This window comes from Podarcis muralis, chromosome 7 (genome assembly GCF_964188315.1).
Source record: "Podarcis muralis chromosome 7, rPodMur119.hap1.1, whole genome shotgun sequence".
Lineage (NCBI taxonomy): Eukaryota > Metazoa > Chordata > Lepidosauria > Squamata > Lacertidae > Podarcis > Podarcis muralis.
Window position 1 is genome coordinate 82,913,997 of NC_135661.1, and position 16,496 is coordinate 82,930,492.

Consider the following 16,496-nt stretch of genomic DNA (forward strand, 5'->3'; position numbering starts at 1 on the left):
CAACACAACACAACACAACACAACACAACACAACACAACACAACACAACACAACACAACACAACACAACACAACACAACACAACAACACACACAGCCCACTTTTGCGAGGGTTCTTTTTCTCCCCTTAAAAGAAATGCGCTTCCAACCCTCGCCCTGTGGGATGGAATTCTCCCCGGAACCAAAGCCTCTCGGCGCCGCGGAGGAGGATCCCATTCTCCGGCGCACCGCCGGAACCGGAAGTTTCCGTTAGCTGGTGTTTAGGCATCGGTTCGCCTTCCCCCGCGAGCGGAGACGGGTGTCGCGGCATGGAGGCAGGAGGGGCCGAGCCCCCAGAGCCGCCTTCCCCAGGTGAGCGCCCCCGTTCCGGCGCGCTGAGGACGGGGCGGAGGCGGTGTTGCACCCAAATGGGCCCCCACGCCCCTTGCCTCCCTCTTCTTGCTCCCTGATCCCCCCCCCCAGTTCTTTCTCCCCACTTTTCTGTCTTCTCTTCTTCCCTGAGTGGGTGGGGAGAGTCCTAGTCTCTGGAGAGAGGGAGGAGAAAGTGTGGGAAGGCGGTGATTTGGACATGAAACGACAGTATGCACGAGCCCTTGGTCTGCCATCCTTTTTATTGTGCAATCCTTATGAGAGAGAGAAGGGTCTTTATTTGCATCATCCACTAGCCATAGCTGTAAGACGCCGCTCACCCCACTTCAGTGATCTTGCATGCCCTCCAACATTTCTCTGATTAAAATACGGACATCCTATTCCAGAGGTCAGCAAACTTTTTCAGCAGGGGGCCGGTCCACTGTCCCTCAGACCTTGTAGGGGGCCAGGCTATATTTTTTTGGGGGGGAATGAGCGAATTCCTATGCCCCACAAAAACCCAGAGATACATTTTAAATAAAAGCATGCATTCTAGTCATGTAAAAACACCAGGCAGGCCCCACAAATAACCCAGAGATGCATTTTAAATAAAAGGGCACATTCTACTCATATAAAAACACGCTGATTCCCGGACCGTCCGCAGGCCGGATTGAGAAGGCGATTGGGCCGAATCCGGCCCCCGGGCCTTAGTTTGCCTACCCCTGTGGACCTATTCTATCATAACGACAATAATGATGGTAGTAATTTTATTATTTGTACCTCTGCCCATCTGACTTGGTTGCCCCAGCCACTCTGGGCAGCTTCCAACATATAGATTAAAAACAAAAAACAAAACATTAAAAAACTTCCCCAGATAAGGCTGCTTTCAGATGTCTTCTAAAGGTTGTATAGTGACCTATCTCCTTGGCTCAGGGGTCGTGTAACTCCACACCCTCTAACATTTCTCCGCTGAAAATAGGGACATCCTAAGGGTTAAACCACAGAGCCTAGGACGTGCCGATCAGAAGGTCGGCGGTTCGAATCCCTGCGACGGGGTGAGCTCCTGTTGCTCAGTCCCTGTTCCTGCCAACCTAGCAGTTCGAAAGCATGTCAAAGTGCAAGTAGATAAATAGGTACCGCTCCGTCGGGAAGGTAAACGGCGTTTCTGTGCACTGCTCTGGTTCGCCAGAAGCGGCTTAGTCATGTTGGCCACATGACCCAGATGCTGTACGCTGGCTCCCTTGGCCAATAAAGCGAGATGAGCGCCGCAACCCCAGAGTCGGCCACGACTGGGCCTAATGGTCAGGGGTCCCTTTACCTTTAAGGAAAAGTGGGACATTCTGTGGTCAAATCAGAAACCAGGACGGCTTCAGTAAATCCGGGACTGTCCCTGGAAAATAGAGACACTTGGAGGGTCTGAATGATGTGTGGTAGCAGTTTCACTGGCACTAATTGGAGTTTCTCTGTCTTTACAGCCATCAGCTCCCGAGCTGATGTAGAGGAAGGCAATGCAGACAGAGGGATGCTTGAAAGCAGTCTTCCGGACAACATTGAGGCTGCAAAGCCACTGGACACTGCAGAAGAGATGGTGGGAATCCTAGCGCCCACAGACTGTCTTCCGAAGGACAGCGGTGCCCCCAGTGAGACTTTACAAATGGTCCACAGGGGGGAACAGAAGCCGGATGCTTCCGGTGCCAGTGGCTGTAGGGCAACTAAGAGCTCTCCGCTGCGCCGGCCTCTCTGGGGAGAAGAGATGTCAGGGGTCCCAAACCCACAGAGCTCCCCCTTGAACTGGAATGGGGCATCTAAAGCACCAGGAAGCCGTCGGGAAGAGCACTCATGGAACCCTGGCTCCAGCCTTCCTAGTGGGACGCACGAGGCCATCAGTGCCTTTCTTTCCTCCTGCTGGAGTGAGTTGAAGACTGAGCCCCCATCTGCAAATAACCCGAGCAAGCCATCTCAGCAGGGCAGCGGAGAATCAGAGGTTATGGCTACTGAAGACATGCCCCCTAATGGCGGGGAGGCCTCTGACACCAAACAGCCCCACTGGGGCGGCGGAAAGCCGGAGTCTGTTGGCTCCAATTCGTCGCCTGCAGGACCCACAGAGGATGACGAGCCTGCTGTCCTAGCCATGTTCCACGCCGTGGCCAACAGCCGCTTGCCTGTGCGGAGCCAGCAGAAGGACGAGCCGGATTTCACGCCCGCGCAGAAGCTGGCTATCTTGCGGGATTTGTATCACAGCAAGCCGCTGGTGTTCCTGGAGCGGTTCCGGACGGTCCTGCGAGAGGAACACCTGCCTTGCTTCCGCCACCTCTCCGGCAGCTACGAGGCAGACTTCTACTGTGCCGAAGTGCGCAGGGCCGGCCTGGTCAAGACGCGCCACACCCGGGTGCGGAACAAGCGCTATGCAGCCCTGCAGCAGCTCATCCAAGGTACTGGGCCTTCAGATCCTAGTACCGTTCTGGAAGGGATTAGATTACAGGGGTCAGCAAACTTTTTCAGCAGGGGGCTGGTCCGCTATCCCTCAGATCTTGTGGGGGCTGGACTATACAGTGGTACCAGGTTAAGGACTTAATTTGTTCTGGAGGTCTGTTAACCTGAAACTGTACTTAACTGAGGTACCACTTTAGCTAATGGGGCCTCCCACTGCGGCCGCGCTGCCGGAGCACAATTTCTGTTCTCATCCTGAAGCAAAGTTCTTAACCCAAGGTACTATATCTGGGTTGGTGGAGTCTATAACCTGAAGCGTCTGTAACCTGAAGCATATGTAACCCAAGGTATCACTGTATTTTGAAAAAATGATAATATTAATGTATTCCTGTGCCCCACAAATAACCCAGAGATGCATTTTAAATAAAAGCACACATTCTACTCATGTAAAAACACGCTGATTCCCGGACCATCCATGGGCCGGATTTAGAAGGCGATTAGGCTGGATCCAGCCCACGGGTCTTAGTTTGCCTACCCATGCATTAGAATCATAGCATTGTGGATGGGGTGCGCTCCCGTTGTTCGGTCCCAGCGCCTGCCAACCTAGCAGTTTGAAAGCACTCCCAGGTGCAAGTAGATAAATAGGGACCGCTTACTAGCGGAAAGGTAAACAGCGTTTCCGTGTGCGGCTCTGGCTCGCCAGAGCAGTGATGTCACGCTGGCCACGTGACCCGGAAGTGTCTCCGGACAGCGCTGGCCCCCGGCCTCTAGAGTGAGATGGGCGCACAGCCCTAGAGTCTGTCAAGACTGGCCCGTACGGGCAGGGGTACCTTTACCTTTTTATTGTGGATGGGAACACAGAGCTCCTCTAGTCCTGCCCACTCCAATGCAGGAATCTTTTTGCTCAAACTCACAACCCTGAAATGAAGAGGCTCATGCTGTGCTGAACAAGCTCTCCCAGTTGTGCTCATGCTTAGAGTGTCTCTTGAGTAGCATGACGTTGGCGGTGGGCAAGATGGAGCCACGATCCCTGGTTTGGCCACTGATCTTTAGAACCCTTTCATCCTCTTCTTTCTCTCCCCGCTTTGGTTGCCTGGCTGCCAAAGAGCAGAGGAGTAGGGCGGCTAGCATCTATGTTAGCCTAGTGGAGAGACAAGGGAAGTTGAGGCAGGAGCTGTGAGAGGGAGAAGAGAGGGTCTCAGAGGAGCTGCTACCTCCCTGAGGCCCAGAGTTCGGCCTTTGCTCCCGTCCCACACCCAGCCCCCCAAAATCCAGGCGAGGCCTTTCATTGAGCTTGGGACACTTTGCTCTGAGCCACGGAAGACCCCCCTTCTCATACCTTCTTAGGCAGGAGTGGGAAACCCAACTTCCAACAACCTCAGCCAGCATCAGGGAAGATGGGGGAATTGTGATCATTCTTATTATTTATTACATATCTTTGAAGATCTCACACAGAATAAAAATAATAAATAAATAAAAACACGCAGCAGAAACAAGAACAAACGGAACCCATAACCCCCTCTCCCACAAGCACTTTTTCTTAAGTTCTTAACCTGAGGTACCATTGTAATGGATAGATTAAGTACAGTGAGATTAATTGGAAGTCAGTTTTAAATTTCTTCTATATAAGTTTTATAATTGTGTTCAGTCTCAGGAGTATATATGATGATAATTATACAGTGGTACCTCTGGTTACATACTTAATTCGTTCCAGAGGTCTGCTCTTAACCTGAAACTGTTCTTAACCTGAAGCACCACTTTAGTTTAGCTAATGGGGCCTCCTGCTGCTGTCGCCCGCAGCCACGCGATTTCTGTTCTCATCCTGAAGCAAAGTTCTTAACCCAAGGTACTATCTCTGGGTTAGCGGAGCCTGTAACCTGAAGCGTATGTAACCGTGGTACCACTGTATTAATCTTGTATCTTATAGTATGGTGGTTTGTTTGATTCCTCTGTTATTTGTTTGTTTGTTTGTTTGATTGTATGTATGTTTGTTTACTTGTATGTACGTCTGTTCTTTCATAAATGTATTTAGAGTGGTACCTCTGGTTACATACTTAATTCGTTCCGGAGGTCTGTTCTTAACCTGAAACTGTACTTAACCTGAAGCACCACTTTAACTAATGGGGCCTCCTGCTGCCGCCGTGCCACTGGAGGACAATTTCTGTTCTCATCCCGAAGCAAAGTTCTTAACCCGAGGTACTATTTCTGGGTTTGCGGAGTCTGTAACCTGAAGCGTATGTAACCTGAAGCGTATGTAACCCGAGGCACCACTGTATTTTAAATTAATAAAGCTATATTATATTAAAAAAGGAAATTCCACAACACCAAGTATGGAAAGCTTCTCGAAACAAGCCCCATGCCTGCTTCTCCCTTGTTGCCCGCAGGTGGGGAGTACTTCAGCGACGAGCAAATGCGCTGCCGGGAGCCTCTTCTTTACGAGCAGTACATCGGGCAGTACCTGAGCGACGAGGAGATGCAGGCCCTGGGCAGCGGCAAGCTGGAGGCCTCCTGCTCCCTCTCGGGCGTCCTCCTGGACTCCTACCAGGAGCAGGTCATCCAGCGGCGGCTGCAGGTCCAGCAGGAGCAGGAAGAGGCCTGTGAAGAGGAGGAAGAGGAAGACAGCGATGATGAAGGTTGGTCAAGAAGCGGGGTGGGATCTAGCGGAGGGCGGGGAGACCCAAGGTCACCCAGCAGCTGCATGTGGAGGAGCGGAGATGCGAACCCGGTTCCCCAGATTGCAAGACTACCGCTCTTAACCACTACACCACACTGACTGAGCCCGCTCTCCCCTCTCTAGACAAGGCCTCTGACCTGGACATGGACGAGTGGGTCCCTGAACAGGAGGAGAAGGCCTACCTGCGGGAAGAGTTCACCAGCCGCATGTACCAGCGCTTCCTCGACGGCAAGGATAGGGACTTCAACTACAGGTGAGGAATCAGGGCGGCACATCAGCGGATAGGTCCTTTCACTCTTTGCTGTGGACGTTTCTCTCTATCACTTTGGCGATGAGCCGCTGCTGCTGAAAAACACATGAATCCAAGGTTCTATCTCCGGCACCCTTCAACTAATCTGGTGCCTTCTAGGTGTTTGAGGGACAGTTCCCATCGCTCGATGGAACAATGACTACAGCTGTAGAAATGGTTCTCATGCCCTTAGTTTATTTGAATGGGTGATCTTTTGTATGTTGCTGTTCACTGGCAGTGTACAGTAGAGTATTGGGTCAGGTTTAAGGTGCTGGGTGCTGGTTTTGACCTTTAAAGCCCTTTGTGGCTTAGGGCCCTCGTATTTACGGGACTGCCTCTCCTGGTCTGCCCCGCAGAGGACCTTAAGGTCCATGAATAATCATAGTTTAGAGGTCCCCGGCTCTAAGGAAGTCAGATTATCCTCCACCAGGGCCTTCTCAGTGATGGCTCCGACCTGGTGGAATGCTCTGTCCCATGAGACCAGGGCCCTGCAGAATTTAACTTCCTTCCGCAGGGCCTGTAAGACAGAGCTATTCCGCCTGGCTTTCAATTTGAACTTAGCCTGATCTTTTATTCCCCTTCCTCCCCTCCCCCTCCCCTTTTTATGAAGATTACCCGCTCTGGGATCCCACAGCTAATTCTCCCCTGATCTCCTCGCTGGCCCAAATAGAACTAATTTAGCCAGCTAGCCCTGGTGATCATCTAATGTTTATTGGATGGATTTCCCCCCTAAATTGATTTTTGATTTTATTGTTATTCACGTTTTATACCGTATTTTATGCTGTTTTTTTTGTAGCATCAATTAAGTGTTTTAAATTTGTTGTTAGCCGCCCTGAGCCCGGTTTTCTGAACCGGGAAGGGCGGGGTATAAATAAAATTTTATTATTAGTAGTATTATTAGTATTATTATTATTTCAGTGATTTCTGCCTGCGAAGTGGTTTATAAATGGACAAATAAAGAAACGAGACCATTCCTGGCCCAGCCAGCATCTCACGTCTCGCATTGCACAGAACTCAGAGGTGTAGAGGGCCTCTCACTTCCACGTTGGATGAGACAGACAGACCCAGGTCCCTCTTCAGTTACCCTGAACAACATTCCCGCCCCACCCCAGTCCTGTGCCCTCCAGGTGTTGCTGGACTCAAGCTCCCGTTTCGCACGACCAAGATGGCCAGAGGTCAGGTGCGATGGGAGTCGTCGTCCAAAACATCTGATGGGCTCCAGAACACGGAAGGGCGATCTAGAACATGCAGAGAGTGTGGGGCAAGGGAGAGGGGCATTCTCTTCTTGCTAGGCTTTGGAGCAGGAGCAGCCAATGTTGCGAGACTCCAAATCCCATCAGGCCCCCGTGGTCAGGGATGATGGGATCTGTAGTCCAACAGTGGGTGGAGAGCACAGATTGGCCACCCCTGTTTTGGAGGCTCCCACCGCACTGGGCTTTGGAGACTCCGAGGAGCAGTGAAGATCTTGCATTGCTTCCCCTCTGCCTTACACTCTCTGGACACGCCATGAGGCTTGTGGGGCATGCTCAGCAGCAGCCACAAATCGTGGCTGGCTCTGTGGGTCAGTCAAAACTTGCGGACCCCTCTCCCTCCCACAGAGCAAGCTGGTTCCTCGGTGCCAACTCCGCAGACCTGAAGCCGCTTCCGGGTTTGTCAGTGTAAACCTGTGCCTTTCCTCCCTCCAGCGAGGTTGACGAGAACCCCGACTTTGACAACCTGGACATCGTGTCGCGGGATGAGGAGGAGCGCTACTTTGATGGGGAGGATCCGGAAGACGCAGACGCTATGGAAGCAGAGTAGATGGGGCTGAGATCCTGACCCCCCAAGGTGCCAGGATGCAGCAGCAAGGAGCAATGTGTTGGCTGTTTCCTTCCCATCTTGTGCAACCTCTCTCCTGCCGGACTGGGCGGCTCTGCCGATAGGGATCAGAATGGCATTGGCGTGTAGGGTGAGTTGTCTTGGAGGTCTATGGCAATGGACAGTCTGTGATGCCTGCAGCATCTTCTGCACCCCACCACTCCTGAGCGCCCCACTTCCCAGTTGCTAAAGAGGGGTAAGGAAGGGAATCTCGCTCTCTGGGACTGGTCATCGGCTGTCTGGATCGGAAGCACCAGGGCAGATCATGGCTTCCCTTCCATGGTGCTGCCTTCGCTTCTGGACATCCCTGTTTTTAGAGATGTGTCTCTGTCTCTTTCCTGTAAGAAATGGGTCTTCTGTGTTGGAGATGGGGCTAGCCCGAAGCCCAGACCCTCCTGTGCAAAGGACATTGCTGGCTGGCAAGTTGGCTTTTTGCAGTATCTATGTCCGATTGATCATTATTTTTTGCAGCGTTGGACAGCTGAAAATAAACAACCTTTTAAGTAATTTGTTGGGTGGTCTCTTAAAAGTGAGAAGGACCTTCGCCCCATCTTGAATTTGTTTTGCGTTTCCTTAACTGACTTGCTCACTGTTCCCAGTGGATCAGGGCCACGTTTATTTACATCTCTGCACCATATCAAAAGTGTGTTGTTATTATTATTTGGTTTCCCCAGCCACTCTGGGCAGCTTAAAAGGGAAAGGGACCCCTGACCATTAGGTCCAGTCTGGGGTTGCGGCGCTCATCTCGCTTTACTGGCCAAGGGAGCCAGCGTACAGCTTCCGGGTCATGGGGCCAGCATAACTAAGCCAGTTCTGGTGAACCAAAGCAGCACGCAGAAACAGCATTTACCTTCCCGCCAGAGCGGTACCTATTTATCTACTAGCACTTTGACTAGCTTTTGAACTGCTAGGTTGGCAGGAGCAGGGACCGAGCAACGGGAGCTCACCCCGTCGCGGGGATTCGAACCGCTGACCTTCTGATCGGCAAGTTCTAGGCTCCGTGGTTTAACCCACAGCCTCTGCTGCCGGGCAGCTTACAGCATATGTAAAACAAGATGCCCCTAAGCCAGGGATGAGGAACCTGGGGCCCAGGCGTTGCTGGACTGCAACTCCCATCGTCATTATCCCTTTGTCCTCATCAGTTGGAGCTGATGGGAATTGGAGCCCAGCACCAATTTCCCATCAATGCCCTGAAGGGTTAGGAAAGGGGAGGTGGGAATAGGGAGCGAGTGATCCTTGGAATAAAAGCTTTCCTTCTCCTAGATGGGCTCCCTTCCCAGGTGGATGAGTCCCCTCTGCCCATCACTTCTCTCTACAGCGCGCGCAGAAGCCGCCTTCTTGACCATGGGCCCCACTATTGGTCTTGTCCGCTCCTTCAGCTGGAGTGTGTGATTCCTAGCTCACTGAGGGTTTGAGACCCATCGGCTACCCTCACCTGGTTTAGCCACAACTTGAAGCCTTTTCATGGTGCTGCTGTCACATGCTGACAGCTTTTAGGAGACACAGGTGAGTGCTGAGTGCAGGATGAGGACCAAAGATGGACAGACTATCCCTGAAGGAGCACGTCTGTCCCCCACCAGAGGTACTAGGTAAAGTGGCAGGGCGTTCCACAGGGCAGGTGCCACTACCGAGAAGGCCCTCTGTCTGGTTCCCTGTAACTTGGCCTCTCGCAGCGAGGGAACCGCCAGAAGGCCCTCGGCACTGGACCTCAGTGTCCAGATAGAACGATGAGGGTGGAGACGCTCCTTCAGGTATACTGGACCAAGGCCGTTTAAGCCTCTTAGTAATAATAATATAATAATAACTTCTTATTTATACTCTGCCCATCTGGCTGAGTTTCCCCGGCCACTCTGGGTGGCTCCCAATCAAATGTTAAAAACAATACAGCATTAATATTAAAAACTTCCCTAAACAGGGCTGCCTTCAGATGACTTTTAAAGATAGGATAGCTGCTTATTTCCTTGACATCTGAAGGGAGGGCGTTCCACAGGGCGGGCGCCACTACCAAGAAGGCCCTCTGCCTGGTTCCCTGTAACCTCACTTCTCGCAATGAGGGAACCTCCAGAAGGCCCTCGTCGTTGGATCTCAGTGTCCGGGCTGAACGATGGGGGTGGAGACACTCCTTCAGGTATACGGGACAAAAGCCATTTAGGGCTTTAAAGGTCAGCACCAACAGCCTTCAGCTGCAGCAGTGGAATAAGACCTGGTTGGAAGAGAGCAGACCAAAGGCTGGAATATAGAATCCCTGGGTGGAGTTTCTTACTGGAGTTTCTGAGGACGAGGGGTGCTAGTGATGTCTGTTGAGCTGGTCCACGGGGTCACAAAGAGTCGGACACGACTAAACGACTGAACAACAACAATAATAACTTTAGGACATGGGTGGGGGAGCCTGTCTGACCCTGTGGGCCAGATTTTTATCTCCTACCCCCCACAGTCCAACCCAAGTGCTGGGGACTTCAGTTCTGCTTTCTCCAGGCTCCACGTGTCCCAGGGAGCTCACATTTGGGAACCTTGTTCATGCACCTGAGCCAAGCAGGAACGAACTCCCATCAGCTGATGCGCAAGGAGTCCGATCCTGCTTTCTGCAAGCTTTTGGCCGCATCTCTGCATGCCCCACACCTGACATCACATATGATGCGTCAGGTGTGGGGCAGGGGGAGTTGGTTTGGAGGGGGTCAAATGTGGAAGGCTGGGAGGCCAAATTTGGCCTGTGGGCCAACTTCCTGTGTTTGGATGTTGTTCTTACCCTGTTCTTGCAGCACGCAAACAGAAGCCTGTGGGAAGTCCCAAAGGAAGATATGAGTGCATAATATCATTACATGAGGCTACTGGATGAGGCCAGTGGCCCAACGAGTCTAGCATCCTGTTCTCAGGGTGGCCAAGCATATGCCTACAGGAATCGTGCAAGCAGCAGCTTCACACAAGAGCGTCTCCACCCCAATCGTTCTGCCTGGACACTGAGGTCCAGCTCCAAGGGCCTTCTGGCGGTTCTCTCCCTGCGAGAAGTGAGGTTACAGAGAACCAGGCAGAGGGCCTTCTCGGTAGTGGCACCAGCCCTGTGGAACACCCTCCCACCAGATGTCAAGGAAATAAACAAGTACCTGACTTTAGAAGACATCTGAAGGCAGCCCTGCTAAGGGAAGTTTTTAATGTCTGGTGTTTTACTGTATTTTTAATATTTTGTTGGAAGCCGCCCAGAGTGACTGGGGAAACCCAGCCAGATGGGCAGGGTATAAATAATAAATTATTATAATATTATTATTATCTTGCAGTTTCCTGTAGCTGGTTGCTGTTGTTAAGTCGTGTCTGACTCTTCGTGACCCCATGGACCAGAGTACGTCAGGCCCTCCTGTCTTCCACTGCCTCCTGCAGTTTGGTCAGACTCATGTTGGTCTCTTCGAGAACACTGCCCTACCATCTCGTCCTCTGTCGTCCCCTTCTCCTTGTGCCCTCCATCTTTCCCAACATCAGGGTCTTTCCCAGGGAGTCTTCTCTTCTCATGAGGTGGCCAAAGTCTTGGAGCCTCAGCTTCAGGATCTGTCCTTCCAGTGAGCACTCAGGGCTGATTTCCTTCAGAATGGAGAGGTTTGATCTTCTTGCAGTCCATGGGACTCTCAAGAGTCTCCTCCAGCACCATAATTCAAATGCATACCTGTAGCTGGCATTCAGCAGCATTTCTGCCTCTACTTGTGACAAGTAGCTATCCATACCTCTCCACAAATTTGTGTAACCCGTCTAGGCCCAAGGCCGCCACTTCCTCCTGTGGCAGTGAGTTCCATAAGTTGCGTGCTGTGTAAAGAAGTGCTTTCCTGTATCTTCCAACAGCACCGTGTATTCAGAGGATGGCCGGGCCCAGGCTCTTTGCACAGGGTCTCAGGTGCTCTTTGCACCCAGGAACATCCACTTGAACCGTGAGCTGCTTGCCTAAAGGAAGCTCACTTTCTGGAATCAGATTACAGGTTTTTCCTCCTGCAGGAACTCCTCTACGTCATTTGCAATTGCTTCAGGCTCCTAAATCACCAAAGTCACATGCCCTAGCTGAGGAAGCCTGGACAGCATGTCCTGACAGTTGGGTCTTTGTTTATTCTTTCTTCTAACCTGCGGGGTTTTCAGCAAGAGTGCAAGACTCCACCATCGCTCAGTGCAAGGACTCTTGCATTTGAAAAGATCGGTGGCCTGGCTGATGTTAATGATTGTTAGGGCGCATTTCTCAAAGGCCTAGAATTCACTATGCTTTAATACTATCCAAAACTGGTTTGAAGTCCATATCATGCTATCAATTTTGTAATTTTTGACTGGGCAATGGATCACAAATCAGGATATCTGTGTGTGTGTGTGTGTGTGTGTGTGTGTGCGATGCAAAAAATCACTATGTGGGAAAAACGGCAAAGTCAGCCAATGCCCGCCTCTACTCCCTTATTTCAGACATTGTGATATATCAGTACATCGCAGTGCTTAGCTGGTGATATACTGCGATGTTGAAAACCAGATATCGCCCAGCCCTAGTGTTTTCTTTGGCGATCACGCGTAGCTGAGTAAGATTGTCTTCCATAAACACGGTTTTAACAATGAGTCTGTAAGTGACCGTGGAGGCCAATTCTGGATCCTCACGTCCTCCCACAGTGGAGATATTGGTTTCTGGGTGGGAGTTGATCACAGTGAGGGATTTGCCAAGCATGCCTTCCTCTTAGCACGTTTCTCCCTTGTGTCCTGAGTTCGAGCGTCTTCAAAGCCCACGACACGTTTGGTCAAGGCTGTTCTCCAACTGGAGTGCTCGCAGGCCAATGTCTCCCAGTTGTTGGCGTTTATACTACATTTTTTTTTATTTAGTGTGGAGCCCACTTGACATAGGCTGGGCGGCTGCCATGTCATGTTTATGAATGGGTTTACCGCTGCAACTAAAGAGGTCCTGTGCCAAATATTGAGAAATAGTGGCAAGGAGGCAGAGTGTTGCTGCACTTCACACTTGGACACGACTGTAGGTCTCTAGGCTCTGCATAAACTGTCCCCCCTACCCACAATATTTCTGTAAAATCCTCCTCCTGCTACTGATATTGATGCCAGTCCCTACAGAGTTTTCCAACGGCAGAAAAAGGGCATCTGCAAGGGATTTCGGGGGGCGGGAGCCAAGCGTGTCCAGATGTCAGTGGCTGACTGAATGACATCCGTCACAGCAGTCAGGAGCTCCCACTCTGTTTTGTCTTTCCGCCCTTTCTCGCTTGGCTCAGCTCTGCTTTTTCCATTTTCCAAACGACTCACAAACGTCTGACTCAGCTCCACCTACAGCATGGGGATTTCCATCGAAATCCTGGCTGCGTTTTCCTCGCTGGCAGGAACCATGGGGCTCTTCTTTCCTTCCCCAGACTCCTGCCTCTGTTGATCCTGCCCACTCCAAATGAATAGGTTGGCTGGGAAGCAGCTGGACCCAGCAGGAGGAAGGATCCCCCAAACTGGGGCGTTATAGTGTAACGCAGATGGGCTGCCGTCTACAGAGTTGCCACTAGGTGGCTCCCTTCTACTATCAAATCACGGGAATCCTGCGCAGCTTCAGCCTCCCTGCATATGGAAAGCTAGGGTTGCAGGCTGAAACTCATCTGCCTGGCGTACTAGCTTTCCACATGCAGGAGGCTTTCTTTAAACTTGTGCTTTTTCACACGGGCGGTGCCCCTTTTGCATCTTAAAGTGGTACATTCAAGTCCCACATTCAAATTTCAACTCAGGGTGCGTAACAGATGTACATAAAAAACAGCAGCGGCTGCACACTTGCTACGTTGTTGGCAGACATATTTATCGCTATTCAGGAACCATCTAGGGGAAATCACGTCTGTAGGTTTGAACAGTAGGCAGCTTTGCACAGCTCTGATTGCCTGGCGGCTGTGACGTCACAAGCTCTCTTCTCCCTGGGACCATTTTACAACATCTTAAAAAGCAGAGACATCACCTTGCCAACAAAGGTCTGTATAAAGCCATGGTTTTCCCAGTAGTGATGTATGGAAGTGAGAACTGGACCATAAAGAAGGCTGATCGCCAAAGAATGGATGCTTTTGAATTATGGTGCTGGAGGAGACTCTTGAGAGTCCCATGGACTGCAAGAAGATCAAACCTATCCATTCTGAAGGAAATCAGCCCTGAGTGCTCACTGGAAGGACAGATCCTGAAGCCGAGGCTCCAGTACTTTGGCCACCTCATGAGAAGAGAAGACTCCCTGGAAAAGACCCTGATGTTGGGAAAGATGGAGGGCACAAGGAGAAGGGGACGACAGAGGACGAGATGGTTGGACAGTGTTCTCGAAGCTACCAGCATGAGTTTGTCCAAGCTGCGGGAGGCAGTGGAAGACAGGAGTGCCTGGCGTGCTCTGGTCCATGGGGTCACAAAGAGTCGGACACAACTAAACGACTGAAAAACAAACATGTTTTGCACAGTAGGCAGCTTTGCACAGCTCTGATTGCCTGGTGGCTGTGACGTCACAACCTCTCTTCTCCCTGGGACCATTTCACAACCATATTAAGTAGCTGAATTTTCTTTTTAAAATAAATAAGGGATGTTTGAATATACTCTCTGCCTTCGCCTTCCTTTGGGTCTAAAGAGTTGTTTTGCTTTATAGGGTGGGTGGTTTCCTAACATAATACATGTACAATCCCCCGCAGAAAAGTACTATGTTTTACGAGCTGGTTCCTGTTTATGAGAGTTAAGATGGTGTGAAAGTCAGCATTAGTGGAGTTTCAGCAGTTTGATTTAATGAGGAGTTGCACACTTCAGATCTTCTTAACAGGCCATTCCAGGAATCACAGAATTGTAGAGTTGGAAGGGACTTCCTGAGTCATCTAGTCCAACCCCCTGCAATACAGGAATCTCAGCCAGAGCCTCCATGACAGATGGCCACCCAACCTCTGCTTAAAAACCTCCAAGGAAGGAGAGTCCACAACCTCCAGTGGGAGACTGTTCCACTGTCAAACACCTCTTACTGCCAGAAAGTTCTTCCTGATGTTTAGTCGGAATCTCCTTTCTTGTACCTTGAAGCCATGGGTTCGAGTCTTACCCTCCGGAGCAGAAGACAAGCTTGCTCCATCTTCCACGTGGCAGCACTCTGGATATCTGAAGATCAAACTAACTCCCGCTCTCGGAGGAATCCAGCCCCTTCCCTACCTTGTTGCCTAATAGATTACCATAGCTCAGTTGGCAGAGCACGAGACTCTTAACCTCCGGGTTGTGGGTTCGAGTCCTACGCTGGGCAAAAGATTCCTATATTGCAGGTTGTTGGACTAGATCAGGGGTCTGCAACCTGCGGCTCCGGAGCCGCATGTGGCTCTTTTACACCTTTGCCGTGGCTCCGGGGCGGATACTAGCGAGGGGAGGAGGCGCATTGTGCGCCCCGACACTCCCTACTGTGGCGGGCGCTGTACTGGCTGTGATGTCGCATGGGGGCGGTGCGTGCGTTAGTCATGCACCGTCCCGACGTCACCTTCCCACCCACTGTCAGATCGGAGGGCAGCGGCGCGCATGCTTTAAATGTCGCAATGGTTTTGCGGCTCCCAGGTTTTTTTCCCTTCGGAAACAGGTCCAAGTGGCTCTTTTTGTCTTAAAGGTTGCAGACCCCTGGACTAGATGATACTTGAGGTCCCTTCCAGGTCTACACTTCTATGAAAAAGACTTGTTAGGCCCCCTTTCCTAGGCACAAAACTTCGAGCTCTTCCACAGGTACCACGTGGCTGGACTTAAATGCAACTACTCAGGAATATAGGCAGCTCTCGGTGTGCGTGTGGTTTTTTCCCCCAAAGCACTCTCTCACATTTTGTGAAAGACTCTCTTCCACAAATGATTCTCCCGCCCACAGTGTGATTACTAAGGGAGATTAGTTCTTTCTTGGTATAAATGAGGCTTCTTTGAAATAGATGTCAGTTTGTACCAGCTTTAACTTCTTCTCAGAATATGTCTCTCTTGCATGTAATATAGATGCACCGCCCCATTATTATTATTTTGGGTTGCCTTTTACATCTTCAAAACAAGAACGCCTGTAGCTTATTTGGCATGGTACTGTTGAAAAGTTGCAATGGTGGGAGAGCTTTGCCAACGTGCCCCTGGGCCACGAAACTTTGTGTGAAAGGAAATGTTTGGGCGTTTAATTATATTGTTAAAGTCGGCAGCCCAAGGGTGGGGCATTTTTCGGTTCGTGTAAGCTGTGCGTCGCCGAAAGCCGGAATTCTGCAATGTACAGTGGTGCCCCGCAAGACGAATGCCTTGCAAGACGGAAAACCCGCTAGACGAAAGGGTTTTCCGTTTTTGAGTTGCTTCGCAATACGATTTTCCCTATGGGCTTGCTTCGCAAGACGAAACGTCTTGCTAGTCTTGCGATTTCCCCCCCGCTTCCCCCCCCTTTTCTAAGCCGCTAAGCCGCTAATAGCCTTTTAGCAGCTAAGCCGCTAAGCCTTTAATAGCCGCTAAACCGCTAATAGCGCTAATCCGCTAAGCCGCTAATTGGGTTGCTTCGCAAGACGAAAAAACCGCTAGACGAAGAGAATCGCGGAACGGATTCTTTTCATCTTGCGAGGCACCACTGTATAAAAATCCAGCAAATTTAGCAAGCAAGGTGCTTGTATCTTGAACTCAAATGCTTGCAGTGGGGAGAGAATTCAGAGAAGATCTCTTGAAATCAATGGTCATGCCTAATCTAGGCCCATTAATTTCAGCCCAGTCTACTCTGACAAAAAGTTAGCTGAAGGTAATCCTTTGTTGTTATTAATTTCAGTAGGTCTACTCTGAGTAAGACCAGCATTGTGTACATCCCACACCTTTTAGTATCCAAGTCCACAGGTCCTTGTATGTGAGCACATGTGATTTCATACCTTCCAACACTGACAAACCTAGACAGCATCTTGAAAAGCAGAGTCATCACCTTGCCA

At 50.8% G+C, this 16,496-nt stretch overlaps 1 protein-coding gene across 1 annotated transcript; it reads left to right on the plus strand.

Moving 5' to 3' along the window:
- The first annotated feature begins 215 nt into the window (after positions 1 to 215).
- On the plus strand, positions 216 to 8,103 carry CCDC97 (coiled-coil domain containing 97). The gene is made up of 5 exons (XM_028742189.2): positions 216 to 349; positions 1,822 to 2,778; positions 5,161 to 5,409; positions 5,574 to 5,703; positions 7,425 to 8,103. The coding sequence occupies exons 1-5, from the start codon at positions 307 to 309 to the stop codon at positions 7,537 to 7,539; spliced, it is 1,494 nt and encodes a 497-aa protein (XP_028598022.2). The 5' UTR covers positions 216 to 306; the 3' UTR covers positions 7,540 to 8,103.
- The last annotated feature ends 8,393 nt before the right edge of the window (positions 8,104 to 16,496 follow it).